Source organism: Botryllus schlosseri, chromosome 3 (assembly GCF_051294905.1).
Source record: "Botryllus schlosseri isolate E-star chromosome 3, Bs_hap1, whole genome shotgun sequence".
NCBI lineage: Eukaryota > Metazoa > Chordata > Ascidiacea > Stolidobranchia > Styelidae > Botryllus > Botryllus schlosseri.
The window spans coordinates 36,680,197-36,698,864 of NC_137238.1; the positions used below are offsets into that span (position 1 = coordinate 36,680,197).

At 40.4% G+C, this 18,668-nt stretch overlaps 2 protein-coding genes across 4 annotated transcripts; both read right to left on the reverse strand.

Annotated features, from left to right (window-relative positions):
• Window positions 1-268: 268 nt before the first annotated feature.
• On the reverse strand, window positions 269-7,994 carry LOC145436468 (uncharacterized). 3 transcript variants are annotated; one of them, XM_080313821.1, is made up of 5 exons: window positions 7,723-7,994; window positions 6,955-7,023; window positions 6,738-6,879; window positions 4,712-4,914; window positions 269-1,710 (listed from the first exon to the last, which is right to left on the reverse strand). In XM_080313821.1, the coding sequence occupies exons 1-5, from the start codon at window positions 7,781-7,783 to the stop codon at window positions 1,319-1,321; spliced, it is 867 nt and encodes a 288-aa protein (XP_080169947.1). In that variant the 5' UTR covers window positions 7,784-7,994; the 3' UTR covers window positions 269-1,318. The 3 variants fall into 3 exon arrangements, with proteins under 3 accessions (XP_080169947.1, XP_080169948.1, XP_080169946.1); XM_080313822.1 differs by lacking the exon at window positions 6,955-7,023; XM_080313820.1 differs by lacking the exon at window positions 7,723-7,994 and having other exon boundaries at window positions 6,955-7,658.
• Window positions 7,995-14,387: 6,393 nt separating this feature from the next.
• Window positions 14,388-17,291, reverse strand: LOC145436469 (uncharacterized). The gene is made up of 2 exons (XM_080313823.1): window positions 16,588-17,291; window positions 14,388-15,288 (listed from the first exon to the last, which is right to left on the reverse strand). The coding sequence occupies exons 1-2, from the start codon at window positions 16,646-16,648 to the stop codon at window positions 14,897-14,899; spliced, it is 453 nt and encodes a 150-aa protein (XP_080169949.1). The 5' UTR covers window positions 16,649-17,291; the 3' UTR covers window positions 14,388-14,896.
• Between the last annotated feature and the right edge of the window lie 1,377 nt (window positions 17,292-18,668).

The following is an 18,668-nucleotide window of genomic DNA, read 5'->3' on the forward strand; positions in this document are numbered from 1 at the left end:
CGTGTTTCGCACTATACAATGCATTTACAGTAAAACCCAGAAATTGAAATCGAGTTCAAAAAAATTTCTCAAATTAAATTAGAATTACTGAATTCGTGAAAACTTGTACATTGAATCAGTTCCGTAAGTATCAACTCATATAGTTCTTATGGGCATGAGAGCAGCAAATGTACCATTTACAGGAAATCCCGAAATGAAATTAGAATTAGATAGAATTTCACAAATAGGATTACAATTAGAGCAGAGAAACATTTTATAAATTAGATTACAAGCATTTCGATCTGATCAGATTAGAATTATTAGGTGTACCAAGCCTTGCACTAGACCACATCCTTCAGATCACGATGCCCAATCCTCTGTCAGATTACACAATTCCTATTGAAGTAAACCCGAATAAGAGTTAAATGAGAATGATACCTACACAGTTGTTTACAAATTAGATTAGAGTTAGCATAAAAGAATTCGCGAAGACTTGGGAATTGAATCAGGTTTCGTTAATAACGAAGCATAGTTCATTCTTATGAGCGCGAGAATAGCAAATGTCTGTACAGCAAATTTGGCTCGTTTCACACAGTACAGTTTCCTGTGCTATTTATAGGAAGACTAGAAGAAGAAGACTTGTCAACCAGAAAATTGATTAGAATTAAAATGGGAACATGAAACATCTCACGAATTAGAACTAGATCAAAGAAGCATTCTCAGAAATAGGATTATAATCAGATTGTAGCGACCTTCCATGAAGCCTAGACGACGACGATTCAGCTCGATAGAGCTTTCTAGGTTTTTATGAACTGAAATTCGGCTGCAATCTACCTACACGGTACTAAGACACGCGCTTCCAAGCACACAGACATAAGCAACCGAGGTACAAACAGAATGAACAGCGCGGACTAATTACAGTGATCAGTAATCAACTAACGCCACACAGTTTACCAGCATTTCGGAACACCGCTCGCACAGATCACGATACCCAAGCCTCAGTTAAATAATATACCACATTCATATTGAAATAAACCCAAATATTTTCGCCTAACACTTCGCCGCGGATAATCGTCAGCAACTATAGTAGTGAATTGGGAATAGTATATCAATAATCGTACCACCATATGCGACAATTGTTGATATGCAATGCTCTTTCAGAGCATAGGTTCGAGTTCGCACATGAACTTTAAACAGTCGACGGAACTGACTATAATTCGATAGATTGAAAGGTCGACGAGTTCAGATGCATTGTTATGTAACAAAGTTATCTATTGTTAACTTCGAAAACTGCTAGAACAATTAGTTGGGAAAATGTCCATAGATTTCTCCAGATACTTTAGGAATTCTTTTGCTTTTGTAAAAACATTGCCGGATCTTTATCGTACAAGCGATAGAGTTTACTCATTTGTACTTTGGATGTGCTCATATGCCTGTCCTTGGCATATTTCAATACGAGTTTCGACCTTTCGTTCGCAGGGCAGCACTTTTTTAATTTAGAATTCAGGTACGCTTTGTGCCGATTCAAGAAGCGTTCTAGTTTCGATCTTCGGTCTTTTTTTTTCTGAAAGCATTTGATCTTTGCCAAAAAAACTTCGATGTCCTGTTCGGTAAATTGGCTAAATTCTTCCAGCCCCTTCGTCTCGCAATACCTGAGCAATTCTTTGGCGATTTTGTCTTCAGGTCCACGGGGCGGTGGCCTGATGCCTGAGATTGAGTCTTTTATTTCTCCTGAAATGCATCACTTATTAAAGATATTGTCATGGTTGTAACCAAGTCATAAAGTTCCGAGTCACAAGTCAATTTAATTGTCCAAGGCAGCATGCTTAAAGTAGGGTTAGCATATTTTGGAATCGGTAAAGGAGGACAGCTTCACAAATTATGAAAGTCAGATTATCGGATTAGATACTGCTGATTTTTATTGCGTTGAGTAAAAAAAATCCATCCAGTCAGCTCGACTGCATTACCCACTTTTTACCAATACTGCCGTGGTGTTGATTTTACAAAGTTCATTTTTGCAATCCTGCTCCCGAACGCCCCGCGCGAACGTCCGAATCTGTGGCGAGATAGCGTAGTAGTATAATTCACAGCTGCAACACCAATGGGTTGCGGGTTCGAGTCCGACCGAGGTCGTTTCTGGAATTCCTACTGAAGTGTTGGAGGTTTCGCCATCTCATCCGTGTAAGCGGTTCAAGTTCAAGTTTATTCATAAAATTTCATCACTTCAAAACATCACAAGACTGCAGCCGAATCGGCTAGGAGTAGTCTTAGGATGAGACACCCACCTGGGCCTAGGCGATGTAAAGAGGAGGCATGCACATTGCACAGTGCACACTAGGGGTATTCAAAAATGACTTTTTTCTCAAATTATACTGGCTACTTGATAAAATTGTTGGGTTACCTAATTTAAGCCTACACACCAAATTTGGTTCAATTCCAACCAGTAGCCGCATTGCTGCAGAAGAAAGTTTCGATTAATTATATAAAATTAAATAATGAAAATATTGAAAATTTTCTGTTCACCCCATGAATGTGTTACGTTGTCTATAGGAACGATGTTTACCAAATTTGGGTCAATTCCAACCAGTGGAAGCTGAGTTAATGCCGTCGAAAAGTTTTGGATTTGAATAAAATAGTATTTACGGTGACCGATTCTTTAATTATTTATTATAGTATCACTGTACGTTGGTGTAAACCAGTGTTTCAAAACTTTTTTAACACAACGCCCCCAGGTTGTTAGAATTAGCCTCGCAAAAAGCAATTCATAGTCGTAAAAAGGAAGCTTTCCAGTCTCCCTGCACGTGACCTTTCTCAATGGAATTTCTACCTCAGCAATCAATATATACGAGATTGCCAGTTGTCTATCACCGCGAGTAGCCTATCGGATATATTCAGACCTAAACATCGACCGAGCTTAATATAAGACGGCTATTTCTTATACTTGTGTCTTAATAGGCCAGTGCGTTATATTATTGAAGATATAGCCCTTCGTAGTGCGGACTGAAGTTAGTAGGTAAACATCTGAAAGTCACCACGGTTCGGTATTTTAGAGGCGATATGACAGCGGGAAGTAGCTGGTTATAAGCAATAGTTGAGTGTGTTTATGCACGCCAATTAGCATTTTGATATTCTGAGACGTTATCACTTATACCAGGGGCGGGCAACTTCTCCAGCCGGCGGGCCGGATATAGGAAAATTATGCACTGGGCGGGCCGGATTGCTGAATCGATGAATTCGCCCATTTAGCCACATATACAAGGTGTAAATCGCATTTAATGAATGTGTTTAACGACAGCAACGTCACTTCAAAGCCATTTCTCGCCGATAATGACGAAGACAATGTGAATTTGAGAACAGCATTGTCATACAGGCGCCGCCATGTCTGCTTCTCTCTGATCAATCAACACACGCAGCAATCACTAATTAAGATTTCAAGGCGTTCGATGAGCCCAGTACCCCAAATGTACCAAGATGCATTAGGGCTGAATATGTGACGTGATAGCGTCGTTGTTCAACTGTGTGGCCTATTTTATGCCGATATTGAATTCATGTGGATCGCGGCTTCTACGACATTTGAAAGGTGGCCCGCGACCCGGCTACAGAATCAAAAATAAGGGTGTTGTTTGTCTGCTTGTTTTGGGGTATTCATGGTGTTTGTCGACTACTATGGTCACTTACCCAGGCCGATATTCTTCTTATTTTCCGTAACTGCCGACTTATAGCGCGGTCCACCTCTAGGCTTTCGTAAGACACCGCTGACACGGATGAGGTGGCGAGGAGGAGCCTAGGTAAACCTTCAACACTTGGGTATCGGAATTCGGAAGTCGACCTCGGTCGGATTCGAGCCCGCACCCATTGGTGTTGCAGCCACGGATTATACCACTGCGCTATCTCGCCACCTATCAGCATGGTGTAAATGACCATTGTAGTCGACAAACACCATGATTACCACAAACGATATTAGGGTTGAGTACATCGTAAATGCCGATAATACAACTCTTCCCGTTTCGACGAACTTACGCGTAAGCTCCATTCTCGCACGCTGCGCATAGTGCGCATGTATGTATTGTATATGATAACATACAGTCACTTAAATTTGACGTAGTAAGCAAGTAGCGGGGAATCTCGGCAGACTGTAGCCGCGGGCCGCATTATCATATAAGATAGGAAACTGTCCGCGGGCCGGACAAAATCCCTTCGCGGGCCGGATCCGGCCCGCGGGCCGTATGTTGCCCGCCCCTGACTTATACTGTTATTTCACTCGGATAATTTTAGTGATTTAAGCCTCAAGCATGCAGAAGTCAGCCTCCTGCTTTAGGCAATATATTTATCTGTGGCCAATACCATGCTAATTCAATGAATATTATATAGGGTCGTCTCAATAGTCGCGAAATAAAGTACATCAGTCGAAAGATCAAGATCAAACACTGTTACATTGGACAGTATAGGCAGGGCGCATGCTAGATTGCTATAATGCTTGCTTGAGAGACAGTATAGCCTACTTATTCGTTTCGACCACCTCCTATCTGTTCATTACATCGCATTGTGTCTTGTGAACCGAATTATATCTTGTAAATCGCTGGTAGGCCTACATTGTGTCATTTGCGTGTCTTCAGCAAATGAAAATATAAAAGCTCACAATTTTTACGATTAATGCATCGTCAGCCGCGTCCATTGGGATTTGGTTCGTCAGGCGGCATTGATAACACTATTTCTTTTGAGTCAGACCTACCCGTGTAAGCGGTCTTCACTTTCACAGTCCTCAGTATGAGCGAAGATCCGTCGACGATTTCATCAGGACCGGTGAGACTACGCCTGCCGCGGCTCGCCGAAAGTCTTGGGACCCGGTGCGATTTGTGGCCGGTGTACGCGGGAGTTCGCTGGGCGTAGCCCAATGCTTCCTCGTAGTCTTTGCCTCCGACCATTCGAGATAATCTGCACAACAATGAATTGGTATCAGGTCGGTTTCATAGCTTCTCATGTACGCTAGCTTAAATGACTTTGAATTAGGATTATTTGCCTTCGGACCATGTCAGAGTCCAGTTCAACTCATCCTTTACCTCAATGTTTAAGTTGCTCTCAGTCACGCATGTTCAATGCACAGAGAGTGCGCCTAAAAACTTATAAAGAACCTATAGTATAGATAGATGGATGTCATAAAGGTCTGCAGTGTAGAATGTGTCAATTAACGCCTCTCTCATAATTATATCTGTTGATTACGAGTATGATAACTACACTTTGATATTGGGTATGTTTGTGAATCGCGTTTAGTCTGCTCGAGTTGTCGTTTATAGTTTAAGTATAGATTACTAACCTACGGATAGATACGCAGGTCCCGCCGTTACGCTCCGGCAAGCAGTTACACTTATTGCTGGGCAATCTAAAAGTAGCATAATTGGTGGAGTTATAGCTTGCGACTCGAGGGCTGAAATGTAATGAAACTGGTGCCGATCGAGAGCTACTGCCGCACTGATTCTGAAAATACAAATTAAAATCTTATCGGGGATATGGAACCAGCTCAAAACAGCCCTCAAAATCTGAAAATGGGCATTGTTCCAACAATGGCAACACCGCAGCACGATGAACATAACAATGGCAATTTCATCAAGCGATTGTTCAGAACAATGCCGATTTTCAGACTTTGAGGGATGTTTTGACGTGGTTTCATTTCCCTGACAAGATATTAATTTGTATTCTCGGAATCAGTGCGACAGTAGCTCTCGATTAAGACCAGTTTCATTAAGTTTCACCCCTCGGGTCGCAAGTTATAACACCACCGGTTATGCTGCTTTTAGATTGCTCAGCAATAAGTGTAACTGCTTGCCGGAGCGTAACGACGTGACCTGCGTATCTATCAGTAGGTCAGTAATCTATAGTTTAAGAAGCAATTCGCCCTAAATATGAAGTGGTCTCGAAAAGAAGTAAAGGCGTGAAAAAACATTGTAACAACAGCCATTTTCCTCACAAGAAATCCGCCGTATTCGAACAAACAGCTGAAATATTTTCTGGAAAGGCACCAACGCAATGCATTTTTCTAAGTTGTATCGAGGTCACGTGTAATCGTTCGTAACTCTGCGAATTTTCTGGCACGCATTTTTTCACGGCTGCATCTTTTCGGCGCAACCTCAAAAGTTTGGAAATTTTAGATAATTTCAGTCGATATTATTGAAGAAGCTGCGGTATCTTACGAACCACCGAGGTTAAGTTACGGCATGTTTGTAGCGTAGGTGTACAGCACCCAGGCCGATACATTCCCAACCTTAATTTGAGACGACATGATATTTAGACCGCAGTGCCCCTTTAATAAAAACCAAACATGCGTTGAGGCAGTAGTACGTTTTCAGTAGGCTCCATACAGGATTCTACAATACGTCTGCCTGATAACGCCTGTCAATAAGCATAGACGTCGAAACAACTCGACGAAATGGGCAGTGCTACAAGTCGGTAGATACGGAGTGATAATAAAGAATATCGACCTGGTGTAAATGACCAATGGCCATGGCCATTGTAGTCGAAAGACATCATAAATACCACAAGCAACAACCAACATGAAAAATAGTTCGCGGCATTGTAAGATTTTGACATGGACTGCACAGTATACACAATTACACATTCATACATGCATCATTCCGCAGAGACGAAATGTGATTTTACACATTGCTGTAACAGCATTATTGCTGATAACAATATCTCCATTACAAACATAGTCCCAGTTGTGCTATCCTGATATGAAGCTAGAGCGGCATTTAGCAGCGTACCTTGACCAAATCAGCGACAGCGACACCACGACAATCCTGATAGCTAGAATTGCGATGTAAGTGATGATGACGAGCGGAATGGTGTAGCCGGCGATGTCACCCATAAATGCGACCAAATCGAATTGCTCAATTGTTGTGAGGCCTGAAAGTGCAGAGTTTTACTGTACGTACACCGCCATCTGACCGTACACGTCGCCACAAAGGTAACTTTAATTACCTGTTGCAGAGCCGTCAGCGGGTTTCATAAAACTGGCGATTGCAATCGCGCCTACAAATCTTTCGATTCCTGAGTGGGGAATGATGTGCGTTAGCGCGGGTCGTAGTGATAGAAAAGCTAGGTTTTGTGAAAACACGAGATGAAATGCCCATGGCATAATTAACATAAATCTAAAGAGGATTCAGATTGAGGATAAGATCCGGAGTCGCGGTTTTCTCAACATCACGACAGTGATGATTGCATGAATGCATATAGTGGCATAGTCATCGTAGGTATGGTTATAATTAGGGTTGCATTTAAAACAAATGGTTGTTTAACACACTCTGTTAGCGTGTTTTAAACAGTGTTTTAAACAAAAAAATGCATGTTTTCAAGTGGTATAATTATGCCATAATTGTGTAAATACTTTCCAAAAACATGTTGTATGAGTTTACGGACGACTATCACCACCCGATATAGCCGACGTATACGATATGGGATGGTTGGAACCCTCAAAATAGTCGGTTCAACAGCTATAGTACGTAGAGACCATTGGTACGGAGTGAATGTTCTGATGATGATGATTACCACCGACCGTATAAATGCTGCAAGACGATGTAGTCCTGGTTAGATGTATTTTTGGTTCGCATATGACAGGGGTTGGAAGCCTAGTTCGTCAAAGGAGCTATATTTACCCTATATTTTTATGTGTGAATATCACTCCACTATGGAGTCACGAATGAATATGCGTGACGCCATGACAAAATAACACGTTAATAATACTCTTACCACCCGACATCTGCGTGGAATTGTCCCATTTCTTATTTGTATAAGCCAAACACGTTTCCATGTTACAAGGTTGTCTCCGTCAGTACTCAAGTAGAGGTAATGCAACTTTCTTCTCAAGTAGAATTAGCGATTCACCAGTAAGTTAAAAAGTAATTATTCTAAGCCTAACCTAAAAAAAAAACGGGAAACTGTCAAGTAGAAATAGTCTAAAATCGCAATCACCTGAGGAAGTATAGTACGAGTCGGCAAAAACTACTTAAAGTACTTTGAAAAGTAGCTACATAGTTTTTGTTTGAGATTAGGTTCTCACAAGCACGAGAATGGCAAATGTCCGCACAGCCAACTTGACTCATTCTGTAGCATTTTCAGGACAACCAGAAATTATTTGATTAGAATTAAAATGGGAACATGAGACATTTCACGAATTAGAACTAGATCAAAGAAACATTCTCAGAAATGAGATTAAAATCAGATTGTAGCGACCTTTCAAGAAGCTTAGACGAAGACGGCTCTGCTTGATAGAGCTTTCTAGGTTTTTATTAACTGGAATTCGGCTACAATTTACCTACACGGAACTAAGACATGCACTTCCAATCATACAGACATAAGCAGCTGAGGTACAAACAATGAACAAAGCTAAGTGAACTAATTACACTAATCAGTAATTAAACAAGTGTCTGCAACGATTACCACACACACATATTACCGGCATTTCGGAACCCCGTCCGCAGTAGATCAGATTCTTCAGATCAATATACCAAATCATCAGTTTAATTATATAGCATATTTATATTGCAATAAACCGCAATATTTTCGCCTAGCACTGGCTACGGCTAATCGTCAGCAACTAGTAATGAATTGGAAATAGCGTATCAATAATCGTACCACCAGATACGACGATTGTTGATATACAATGTTCTTTCAGGGGAAAGGTTCACGTTCGCACATGACCTTTATAACAATCAACGGAACTGACTATAACTCGATAGATTGAAATGGCGACGAGTTCAGATACATTGTTATGTAACAAGCCATCTATTGTTAACTTCGAAAAGTGCTAGAACAATTATTTGGAAAAATGTGCTTCGAATTCTCCGGCCACTTTAGATATTATTTTGCTTTTGTGAAAATATTGCCAGATCTTTATCGTACAAGCGATTGAGTTTCTTCATTTCTGCTTTGGAAGTGTTCAAATGGTTGTCCCTGGCATGTTTCAATATACTTTCCAATCTTTCGTTCGCAGGGCAGCAATTTCCTAGTTTCGAATTCGGGCGCGGTCTGGGCCGATTCAAGAAGCTTTCTAGTTTCGATCTTCTGCTCTTTTCTTTCTGAAATCATTTGATCTTTGCCAAAAAACGTCAATGTCCCGTGTGGTAAATTGGCTAAATTCTTCTATCCCATTCTCCTCGCAATACTTGAGCCATTTTTTAGCGATTTTGTCGTGAAGTCCACGGGGCGATGGCTTAATGTCTGAACTTGAGTCTTCCATTCCTCCTGAAATACATAATTTAATAAAGATATTTTCAAGGTTGTAATTGTAACCAAGTCATAAGGTTCCCAGTCACAAGTCAATTTGACATTTATAGTTTTGACCCGAGTCAAGTCGAGTCATTTTCAATTCGCCAACCAGTTGGGGAAAACGGTTCGAGTCCAAGTCATAATGTTTACTGTTCAGTTTCGAGTTGATGCTTGCTTGAGAGACAATACTTGTTCGTTTCGACATCCTCCTATCTGTTCATTTTATCTCATCGTGTACTGTGAACCGCATTGTATCTTGTATAACGCTGATAGGCCTACATTGTGTAACTTGTGTGTATTTAGCAAATGAAAATATAAAATCTGTCAATTATTACGATTAATGCATCGTCAGCCGCGTCCATTTGGATTTGGTCGTCAAGCAGAAAGAATGAGCCTCATGCCATGGCATTGATAGCACTATCTCTTTCGAGTCAGACCTATACCCATGTAAGTGTTTTCGACTTTCTCAGTCCTCAGTACGAACGAAGATCCGTCGACGATTTCATCATGAACGGTGCCGCTACGCCTATCGCGACACGCCGAAAGTCTCGGGACCCGGGGCGATTTGTGACCGGTGTTCGCAGGAGTTCGCTGGCCGTAGTCCGATTCTTCCTCGTAGCCTTTGCCTCCGATCATTTCAGATAATCTGCGCAACGATGAACTGGTATCAAAGTCGGTTTCATAGCTTCTCATGTACGCCAGCTTAAATGACTTTGAATTAGGTCGCAGGGCCGGCCAATCCGTGACCCGCGAGGTAATTTCCGAAATTTATAATGTTATCAAAAATGGGTTGCACAGATTGTGAACTTGCAAGGCCAACCAAAAATTTGATTAGTCTGGCCGCAACACTTGAGATGTGATGACTAAAATATCAGTTCCGAAGCATTGGCAGATCCATGAGCCAGTCACATATTGGTAGATCTTCGTACACTACAATAAAGCAGAATAATTTGCGATAGATTTTTCAAAAGTAAAAATTTTCTACACGCTTCGCGCATCATGTTGTCACTCGATTTCTTGCTTTTAATATTGTTGCCCCTTAGTGAAAATGAAAGAACTCATAATGTATAGGATTGAGTCTAACTATATTCGCGATTACGAGGCAAAGTATCGTTCAACATATGTGACCTTGCGTTTGCGCTCGCAGAAAGACCTTCGACTATGAAACTTAGGCACAAAATTATTGACGCATGTTGGTCGAACCTTTCGATAGCGATATGTCCAGGCGCCGAATAGCCCAGTCCTCGCAAACTGAGCCCAGCGAAATACAGCTAGCCCGCAATATAGTCAAGTGGCAATACTATTGATCTATGAGCTTCAAAATTGTTTCGCGCTTTGCGCGGCTAGTGGACCGCGCAATAGTTCGTCAATCGAATGTGGCCCTTTGACTGAAAAGGTTGGCCACCCCTGAGATTATTTGCCTTCGCACCTATGCCACAGTCGAAATCAACTCATCCTTTACCTCACCACGCATGTTCATTGTTCAATGCACAGATAGTGCTCATAAAAACTTAGTCATAACCCGCGAGGTCATATTTTGCGGCCCTCGACCCGATTTGAAATTTCGGAAGAAAAAACGCTTAGTAAAGCATTTTGAAATGCTAAAATTGGTTTCAGTTTAAACATATTGTTGTCGTTGTTCAAAGTAAGCTATTCTCCTGTGCCCAATGTCACTATTCCTCACTAGCTGATACCGCTTCGACGATGCTAATATCATTCCATGGAGGAAGAATTTGCTGATATGAATGAGCTGGGCATATTGCCTTGACGTGAAATTGCCCTCCACTGCCAAGACTGAGACGCTTAGACAACTATGAGGCCGTAGACACTTAATTCAATTAGGATTTGTTGGCGGCCATCAATATGCAAATTTACGAATTGACTGAGAGGTTTGAACTATTCTTTTGATATGACGCTGTACTTTTTAATGTGAGCCCCACAGTACACATGCGAACAGCAGAGGAAAATGATGCGTCCCATAAAGAAATATCAATTTGCAATCGTGTTCTCCTCATCACGAAGGAAATTTGCTTCTGGTAGGCCTGCGTTGGGGAGAATCCGTGCTTTGGTTCCCATCTCTCGATTGTGATTAAAGATTGACATCGCGAAACTGAAAGACATAGAATATCCGCAAACATGTGCGACGTGCGTGCGCGCACGCGTAATTGATTTCCGCTAATGCTCGAATATAACCATCAGAAGATGTGTGTCAAGGCTTGAGTTATAAAAGATGAGAAAGGTTTGAACCACCTGAAATCGATGCAATTATGTAACAGATTCCGTAACAACGTCGACATTTTGACTTGCGCAAATCGCCGCCGAGGCCACGCAATACGCGTTGATAACCGCGTATTTGATTGATCAGGGACTCCCTAATTGGCAGCACTCCCGGACTCGTTGACAAGCTTATCATACGCGTAATTTCATCAACACGAGGAGATTGTATAATCGTCATTTACGCATTTGATGTAATATTAGTAACTTCGAAAAAAATCGAAACCCCCATTTATTTCAAACCCATGCACCTTACTTTTCGGCCGGCTGTGCGCTTGAAACATTGATCGAACGCGAGTAATCAGAAGACGCAACGCGAGGTAACAAGAACGAGACCTAGATACTAAAGATGTCAATTTCGATGGGCGCGAAATGTGGCGATTGTCATCTCCAGCTGTGTATAAGGAATATGATATGTGATGCACAGGTCGTAACTATCGCGTATTTTGTGATTGTGATGTCAGACTGGATCAGACATTGAACATGGACGCAATTGATTGAAATACATACTGACCGTGAACAGACAGCGGCGTATAATTGATTTTGATCAACGCTAATACTAAAACAGAACGATTAGAAAATGTCTTGCAGGCTCTTCATATCGAAACTTCTGACTCCTCTGAAATCAGAGTCACTAGTGAATAGAGTCCAGAACAGACTTTCGATTTTTGAAAATATTTCCTGTAACTTTATTGTTATTTTAGCCGTCGCCAAGGATGCTTATTCATCTGTTCTCGAGGCGCAGTGATTGAAATCTGATTGTCGTTTGTCGACGCACGTGTTGGCGAATATATTGCGGGAGATTGCGAGCTCGCTAATTGACTACATACTGCACGGTGCCCAGTCGGACTCGCTAGTAATCTTACGGTAGCGTGATGTGTCGAGTATATATATACTGCTGGTATTTCATACATAAGAATCCATTACACAAGGACGCTGATCCGGTCGATGTATTTTTATCGGCATTGGTGCATTGATGCTATACCTTGGTAAATTTGAAATGAATTCAACCAATTCAGCAAGTGGCCGGCTGGCTACGCGCCTGCCTGGTATCGTCATTTTGTGACAGGTGATAGTGAACGCTTGCGAGTCGACACGTTGTGACGTCATCGATCCCGCATACCTAGGGAAAATTAGAGTTTAGCGCCTGTGCATATACTACATACAGTTCTCCTGTAGCATTTACAGGAGAACCAGAAAGTAGATTCGAATTCAAATGAGATCATAGAAACATTTCACAAATTAGATTAGTAGCATTAGAATTACTGAATTCGCGAAAACTTGGATATTCAAGCAAGATCCGTCAATAATAAATCATAGTTAATTCCCGTAGGCATGAATAATGAATATAGCAAATGTCTGTACACTAGGGGTGTTCAAAAATGACTTTTTTCCTCAAATTGTACTGGCTACCTGATAAAATTGTTAGGTTACCTAATTAAAGGCTGCGCACTAAATTTGGTTCAATTCCAACCCGTAGCCGCATTGCTACAGGAGAAGAAAGCATTAGAATTAGAATGATAGATACAGAATATTTTCTAAATTTGATTCAAATAAAGAAATCTGGAAATTAGATTGGAATTACAATAATAAGAGCATATAGAATCAGTTCACAAATTAGATTGTAATTAGATTACCGGTATTTCGTCGTAATTATAGTCTAATTGGGATTATCTAGTTGTCCCATTATGACTCCGGAAACTATTGCATTATTCTACTTGAAGAGCCTGCTGCGGGGTTCTGACCCCGGGCCCCCTGGCTACTCACCTGCTTGCTGTACTCTCCACTTTCAAGTCGAAATACAAACCAGCGCTGTGTTATATCCCAGATTTCTATCATATCTCATTCTCAGCCAATGCCGCTACGCACGTTGAAAGACCCTGCTGTATAATGTATATATCATTGATGTGTATCACACAAGACGGCGCGGAATGTGTGCTTTGATATCTCGAGATGTAAGCAGATTCGCTTTTGTTCGATTTTTTCCAGACATCAATGTTATGGGCTTACAAATACAATTTCTACTCACTGCCGTGTGTTTTGCAATTCCAGAGGAAGTTTCGACTATACTCCCACAACATACCTGTCGGCTACTCTGGGTTTCGTTTGGGAGGTTTGTGTCACAATATAGCATACACGCTGATCGTCGAGTTATCACCAGGGCTGGGTGTAACGATTCTAATCCAAATAGTGTATCGTTTGTCATGATTCAGGTCAAGGAAAGATCATCGCTTTATCGAATTTGCCGGCTATCCGAAAGTCATCGTACACATCCACATTCAAGTCGAAATAAAAGCAATTTCTACTGAGTAAGTACTAGTCAGTTCTCAGGACTACCGGACCACAATCTGATATATAGACTCAGTGTGTCGGTATATTTCGATAAAGAGTAGGTTCACAGATTTAATTTCGATTTCATGCTAATGTCTGTGGTTATTATCTGCCAAGGCCGCCCTAGTCTCGAGTCACATGACTTGGTTTGAGTCATGCACAATGTCTCGACTACAACTCTAGTTAATACCACAAATTGACTCGAGTCGAGTCATTTTACGCATTTGAAAAAATGACTCGAGTCACGTCGAGTCACCAAAAGTCGTGACTAGAGTCATTACAACCCTGATAAAATCGGACAGGCTCTATATATAACGAACAAGAAATAACTACAGTACAAAACAAGAAAATGTAATCTTACCTTCAGACGTCTGCGTCGATTTGTTCAATATCTTTCTTCTAGCAGCCGAACGCGTTTCCATGCTATTGGTATCCGAAGTAGTCTCCGTCGGTACTCAAGTACAACTAATGTATATTTCTACTCAAGTAGAACCAGTGATTTGCAAGTAGGTTTAAAAGTAAGTATTCTGACCTAGTTTAGCCTGAAAAACACATTCGTTTAAAGAAAAGGTGACCAAAGTAGTCGCCATTGTTACTCAAATGGAAGTACTGTCGTAAATTTGTACTCGAGTATACAAGTAGCGATTGACAAGACAGTAAAAAAGTAATCACTCTAGGCCTAGCCTAAAAGCACGGGAAACTGGCAAGTAGAAATAGCTAAATAATATAGTATATTCATATTGAAATAAACCCGGATATTTTCGCCTGACGCTCGACAACGCTAATTGTCAGAATCTAGTAGTGAACTCGAAATAGTATATCAATGATCGTACCACCAAATACGACGATTATTGATACACAATATTCTTTCGGAGCAGAAGTTCATGTTCGCACATGACCTCTATAACAATCGACGGAACTGACTATAAATCGATGGATTGAAAGGGCGACGAGATCAGATACATTGTTATGTAACAAGCTACCTATTGTCAACTTCGAAAATTGCCGGAACAATTAGTTGAAGAAATGTCCGCAGATTTCTCCAGCCACTTTAGGCATTATTTTTCTTTTGTGAAAACATTGCCGGGTCTTTATCGTACAGGCGATAGAGTCTACTCATTTGCGATTTGGACGTGCTCAAATGCTTATCCCTGGCATATTTCAATGTGAGATCCAACCTTTCGTTCGCAGGGCAACAATTTCTTAATTTCAAATTCAGGTACGCTCTGTGCCGATTCAAGAAGCTCTCTAGTTTCGATCTTCTATCCTTTGTTTTCTGAAAGCATTTGATCTTTGCCAAAAAAAGTTCGATGTCTCGTTCGGTAAATTGGCTAAATTCTTCTAGCCCCTTCTCCTCGCAATACTTGAGCAACTCTTTGGCGATTTTGTCTTCGGGTCCGCGGAGCGGTGGCTTAATGCCTGAACTTGAGTCTTTCTTTTCTCCTGAAATGCATCACTTATTAAAGATATTATCATGGTTGTAACCAAGTCATAAGGTTCCGAGTCACAAGTAAATTTGACTATTACAGTTTTGACTCGAGTCCAAGGAGAAACGGTTCGAGTCCAAGGTCTTGGGTGATCACGATTTTCTCGCGCTAAACATGTTTATTCAAACAGACAAAATACAGTTTCTGGGCCTATTTTTCAATTATCGGCCCTGATACACGAGACTTCGCGCATCGAGAATTATATTGACTTTAATGAATTTAGCTTAAAATATCATGTTCTTCCGCTTGTGGGTAATATTGTATGACTCCTTCCCGGCAGCGCTACGGACTTGGCCATAGGAAGCGGGCTGGATTTGGCTATATCAGCCTAAATTCCACATTCTTCTCATATTGGCTTAAAATGGAGCATATAGTTTCACGCATGTATGTCCGACCCCCTGCTTTGGTTGCAATCATTCTTTAACGTGATTTGAATAAATATTACTTACTGTGGCATGGCTGACATATGAATACAAATTAAACGAACGAACTGGAAATTGGTTTGTGCCTCGCTAGTTACCGAAATCGAGTTAGGACAACACACGCGTGTCACGTTACAACACAATCGCTGGTGGGTGCGGATATACATAACCCAGTTTAAATAAAATATAGGTCCACTGTCGTCCATCTGGTTTTACACCTCCAATTACAGGAAGCGAGTTACGACGAAGTATACATAGTACATACATGCAATGAAGCCGGTGACCTCACCAACCACGTCACGATATCATGCCAATCAGAACCCGATTTCACGGATAATCATACATCCAAGGCTAAATATGTTATATCGTGATGAATTTGGAGTTGATCAAGTTTGCTGAAAGAGTCAGGGATATCCTTAAGGGGTCCTCGATATCTCTGGGAAGAGTAACGACTGCATGACGTTTCAAGTTTTTCTTATTGATGAGCAATTGATCACCCGTCTCGAATATTCGTTTAAATGAATTATGGTTCCATCATATTAGCGCAACAATGGCTTGGGGACGTCATGACAGCACTAAAATTACAATTATAGCAACAAAGTTTTCTCGAAATTACGTTAGAATTAGTTACATAGTTTTTTCCAAATTAGACTAGAATTACTATCATAGCAACACAGTTGTTTTCAAATTAGATCGTGATTACAATTACTGCAATGGCCGATACCGATATTTCTTTCGACTCGATATTATCGGCGCATAAAATCGGTCTGCCTCTAGGCTACACATCGAACGAGAAATCACTGCAGCATTAAAATAACAAAATATATTCTTACCGTCCGACGTCTCCGCGCATTTGTCCCATTTCTTACTTCGAGCAGGCGGACGCGTTTCCATGATGCAGGCGTTTAAACTATTCTTTGTCGGTACTCAAGTAAAAGTAATGTAGATTTCTACTCAAGTAGAATTTGCGATTTAGAAGTAAGTAAAAAATAATTAATCTAGGCCTAGCCTAAAACAACGGGAAACTGGTAAGTAAAAGTAGTTTAAAATCATAACCGTTTGAGGAAATATGGTGCGAGTACGCAAAATCTACTTGAAGTACTACGAAAAGTTCCTACACAGATTTTTATTCAAACCAGTTTAAAATTAGAATTACTGGATTCGCGGAAACTTGGACGTTTAATTAAGTTTACCAGAACGGCAAACGCCTGTACAGTAGGGCTGTTCAAAAATAACTTTTTTCTTCGGATTCCAGCCATTCACTGATTAAATTGTCAGGTTACCCTAAAAAACGCTGCACACCAAATTTGGTTCGATTCTAACAAGTATAGGACTCCGCAGATCCAATTAAAATTTTTAATTTATTATGGAAAATAAAAAAAAAATTACCCCAATTTTCCTGCTAACCCCATGAAATTGTTGAGCTGTCTTCAAAGACGTTGCAAAACAAATTTGAGTCAATTCCGACCAGTAGAAGCGGAGTTATGTGAGTTTTTCGTTGATAAATCGCGGATTATCCACCAATCAAGGATAATCCGAAAAATTTCAACGAAAAACTCCAATAACTCCGCTTCTACAGGTCGGAATTGACTCAAATTTGTTTTGCAACGTCTTTGAAGACAGCTCAACAATTTCATGGGGTTGGCAGAAAAATTTAGAAATTTTTTTTTTAAATTTTCCATAATAAATTAAAAATTTTAATTGGATCTGCGGAGGCCTTTACTGCTTGGAATCGAGTGAAATTTGGTGAGCAAGGTTTTCTACTGCAACCTGACGATTTAAGAGGTGACTGGCTTGAATCGGGGAAAACAAGTTATTTTTGAACAGCCCTACTGTACAGCAAGCGTAACTCGTTTCGCACTATACAATGCATAAGGGGCACACGAAAAGTCTTCGAGTTGATAAATTCTTTACTGCAATGAATGTAGTTGTGAAAGCAATACACAATGCATTTACAGGAAAATCAGAAATGACATTAGAATTAGAGCATAAAAACGTTTCACAAGTTAGACTGGAGAACTACTGAACTCGCAAAAACTTGGACTATGTATCAAGTTCCGTTTACATCAAATCATAAGAATAAGCATAAGAATAGCAAATGTATTTACAGCTAGCTTGAACTATACAGTTCTCCCGTAGTATTTACATGAAAGCCAGAAATTAGATTAGAGTTAGAGCAAAGAAACATTTCCCAAATGAGATCAGAATTTGCGCTGCGGGGCAAAAATTGGAAAATAACAGCTTTCCCTATAATCAGAATTATAGCTACACATTTCTTTCCAAACCCGTTTAGAATCATATCATAGCTATACTCTGTGTATTACAAATTAGATGAGAATTAGAATTATAGCTACACGGTTTATGCAAATTCGGTTAGAATTATGATTACAGCTACACAGTGTTTTCCAAATAAGATTATAGTTAAAATTAAATAGCTGCACAGTTTTTCCGAATTCGACAAGAATTAGAATTGCATACACAAATTTTCGAAATTCGATTAGAATTAGAATTATAGCGACATAGTTTTTCTAAATTCGATCAGCTTTACTGAAACTAGTATTAATTAGAATTGAAATTAGAGCAAAGAAACATTTGTCAAATTAGATTAGAATTAAATTACCGGCATTTCGTTGTAATTAGTCGAATTAGACAACTGTAATTATCCAGTGGTCCAAGTCTGTAAATGTTGTAATGTGAATGATTGATGATTAATTGATTGTGCTAGACAGCAACCTTTAGTGTAGCCCCTTTGCGTTACTGTGCACGTGCTATTATGTAGTCTGGCTTATTTCTTGTATTCTGCTGCTGTGTGAGGAACTCGCATTCCTGCCTTGACAATAAACCAGCTCACACTTGGTAGTTGTGGCGTGTCTGCTGTTAGAATTCAACAGTAAATGCAATTCGTTTTGACAAG

Coding starts and splice junctions, on each gene's coding strand:
- LOC145436468 (XM_080313820.1), bottom strand. CDS start 7,120: ATGTTAATTATGCCATGGGCATTTCATCTCGTGTTTTCACAAAACCTA. Junction 6,880..6,954: donor CGCTGACGGCTCTGCAACAG/GTAATTAAAGTT, acceptor CTGCACTTTCAG/GCCTCACAACAATTGAGCAA. Junction 4,915..6,737: donor CTGTCGCTGATTTGGTCAAG/GTACGCTGCTAA, acceptor ATTGTTGTGCAG/ATTATCTCGAATGGTCGGAG.
- LOC145436469 (XM_080313823.1), bottom strand. CDS start 16,648: ATGGAAACGCGTCCGCCTGCTCGAAGTAAGAAATGGGACAAATGCGCG. Junction 15,289..16,587: donor ATGCGCGGAGACGTCGGACG/GTAAGAATATAT, acceptor GATGCATTTCAG/GAGAAAAGAAAGACTCAAGT.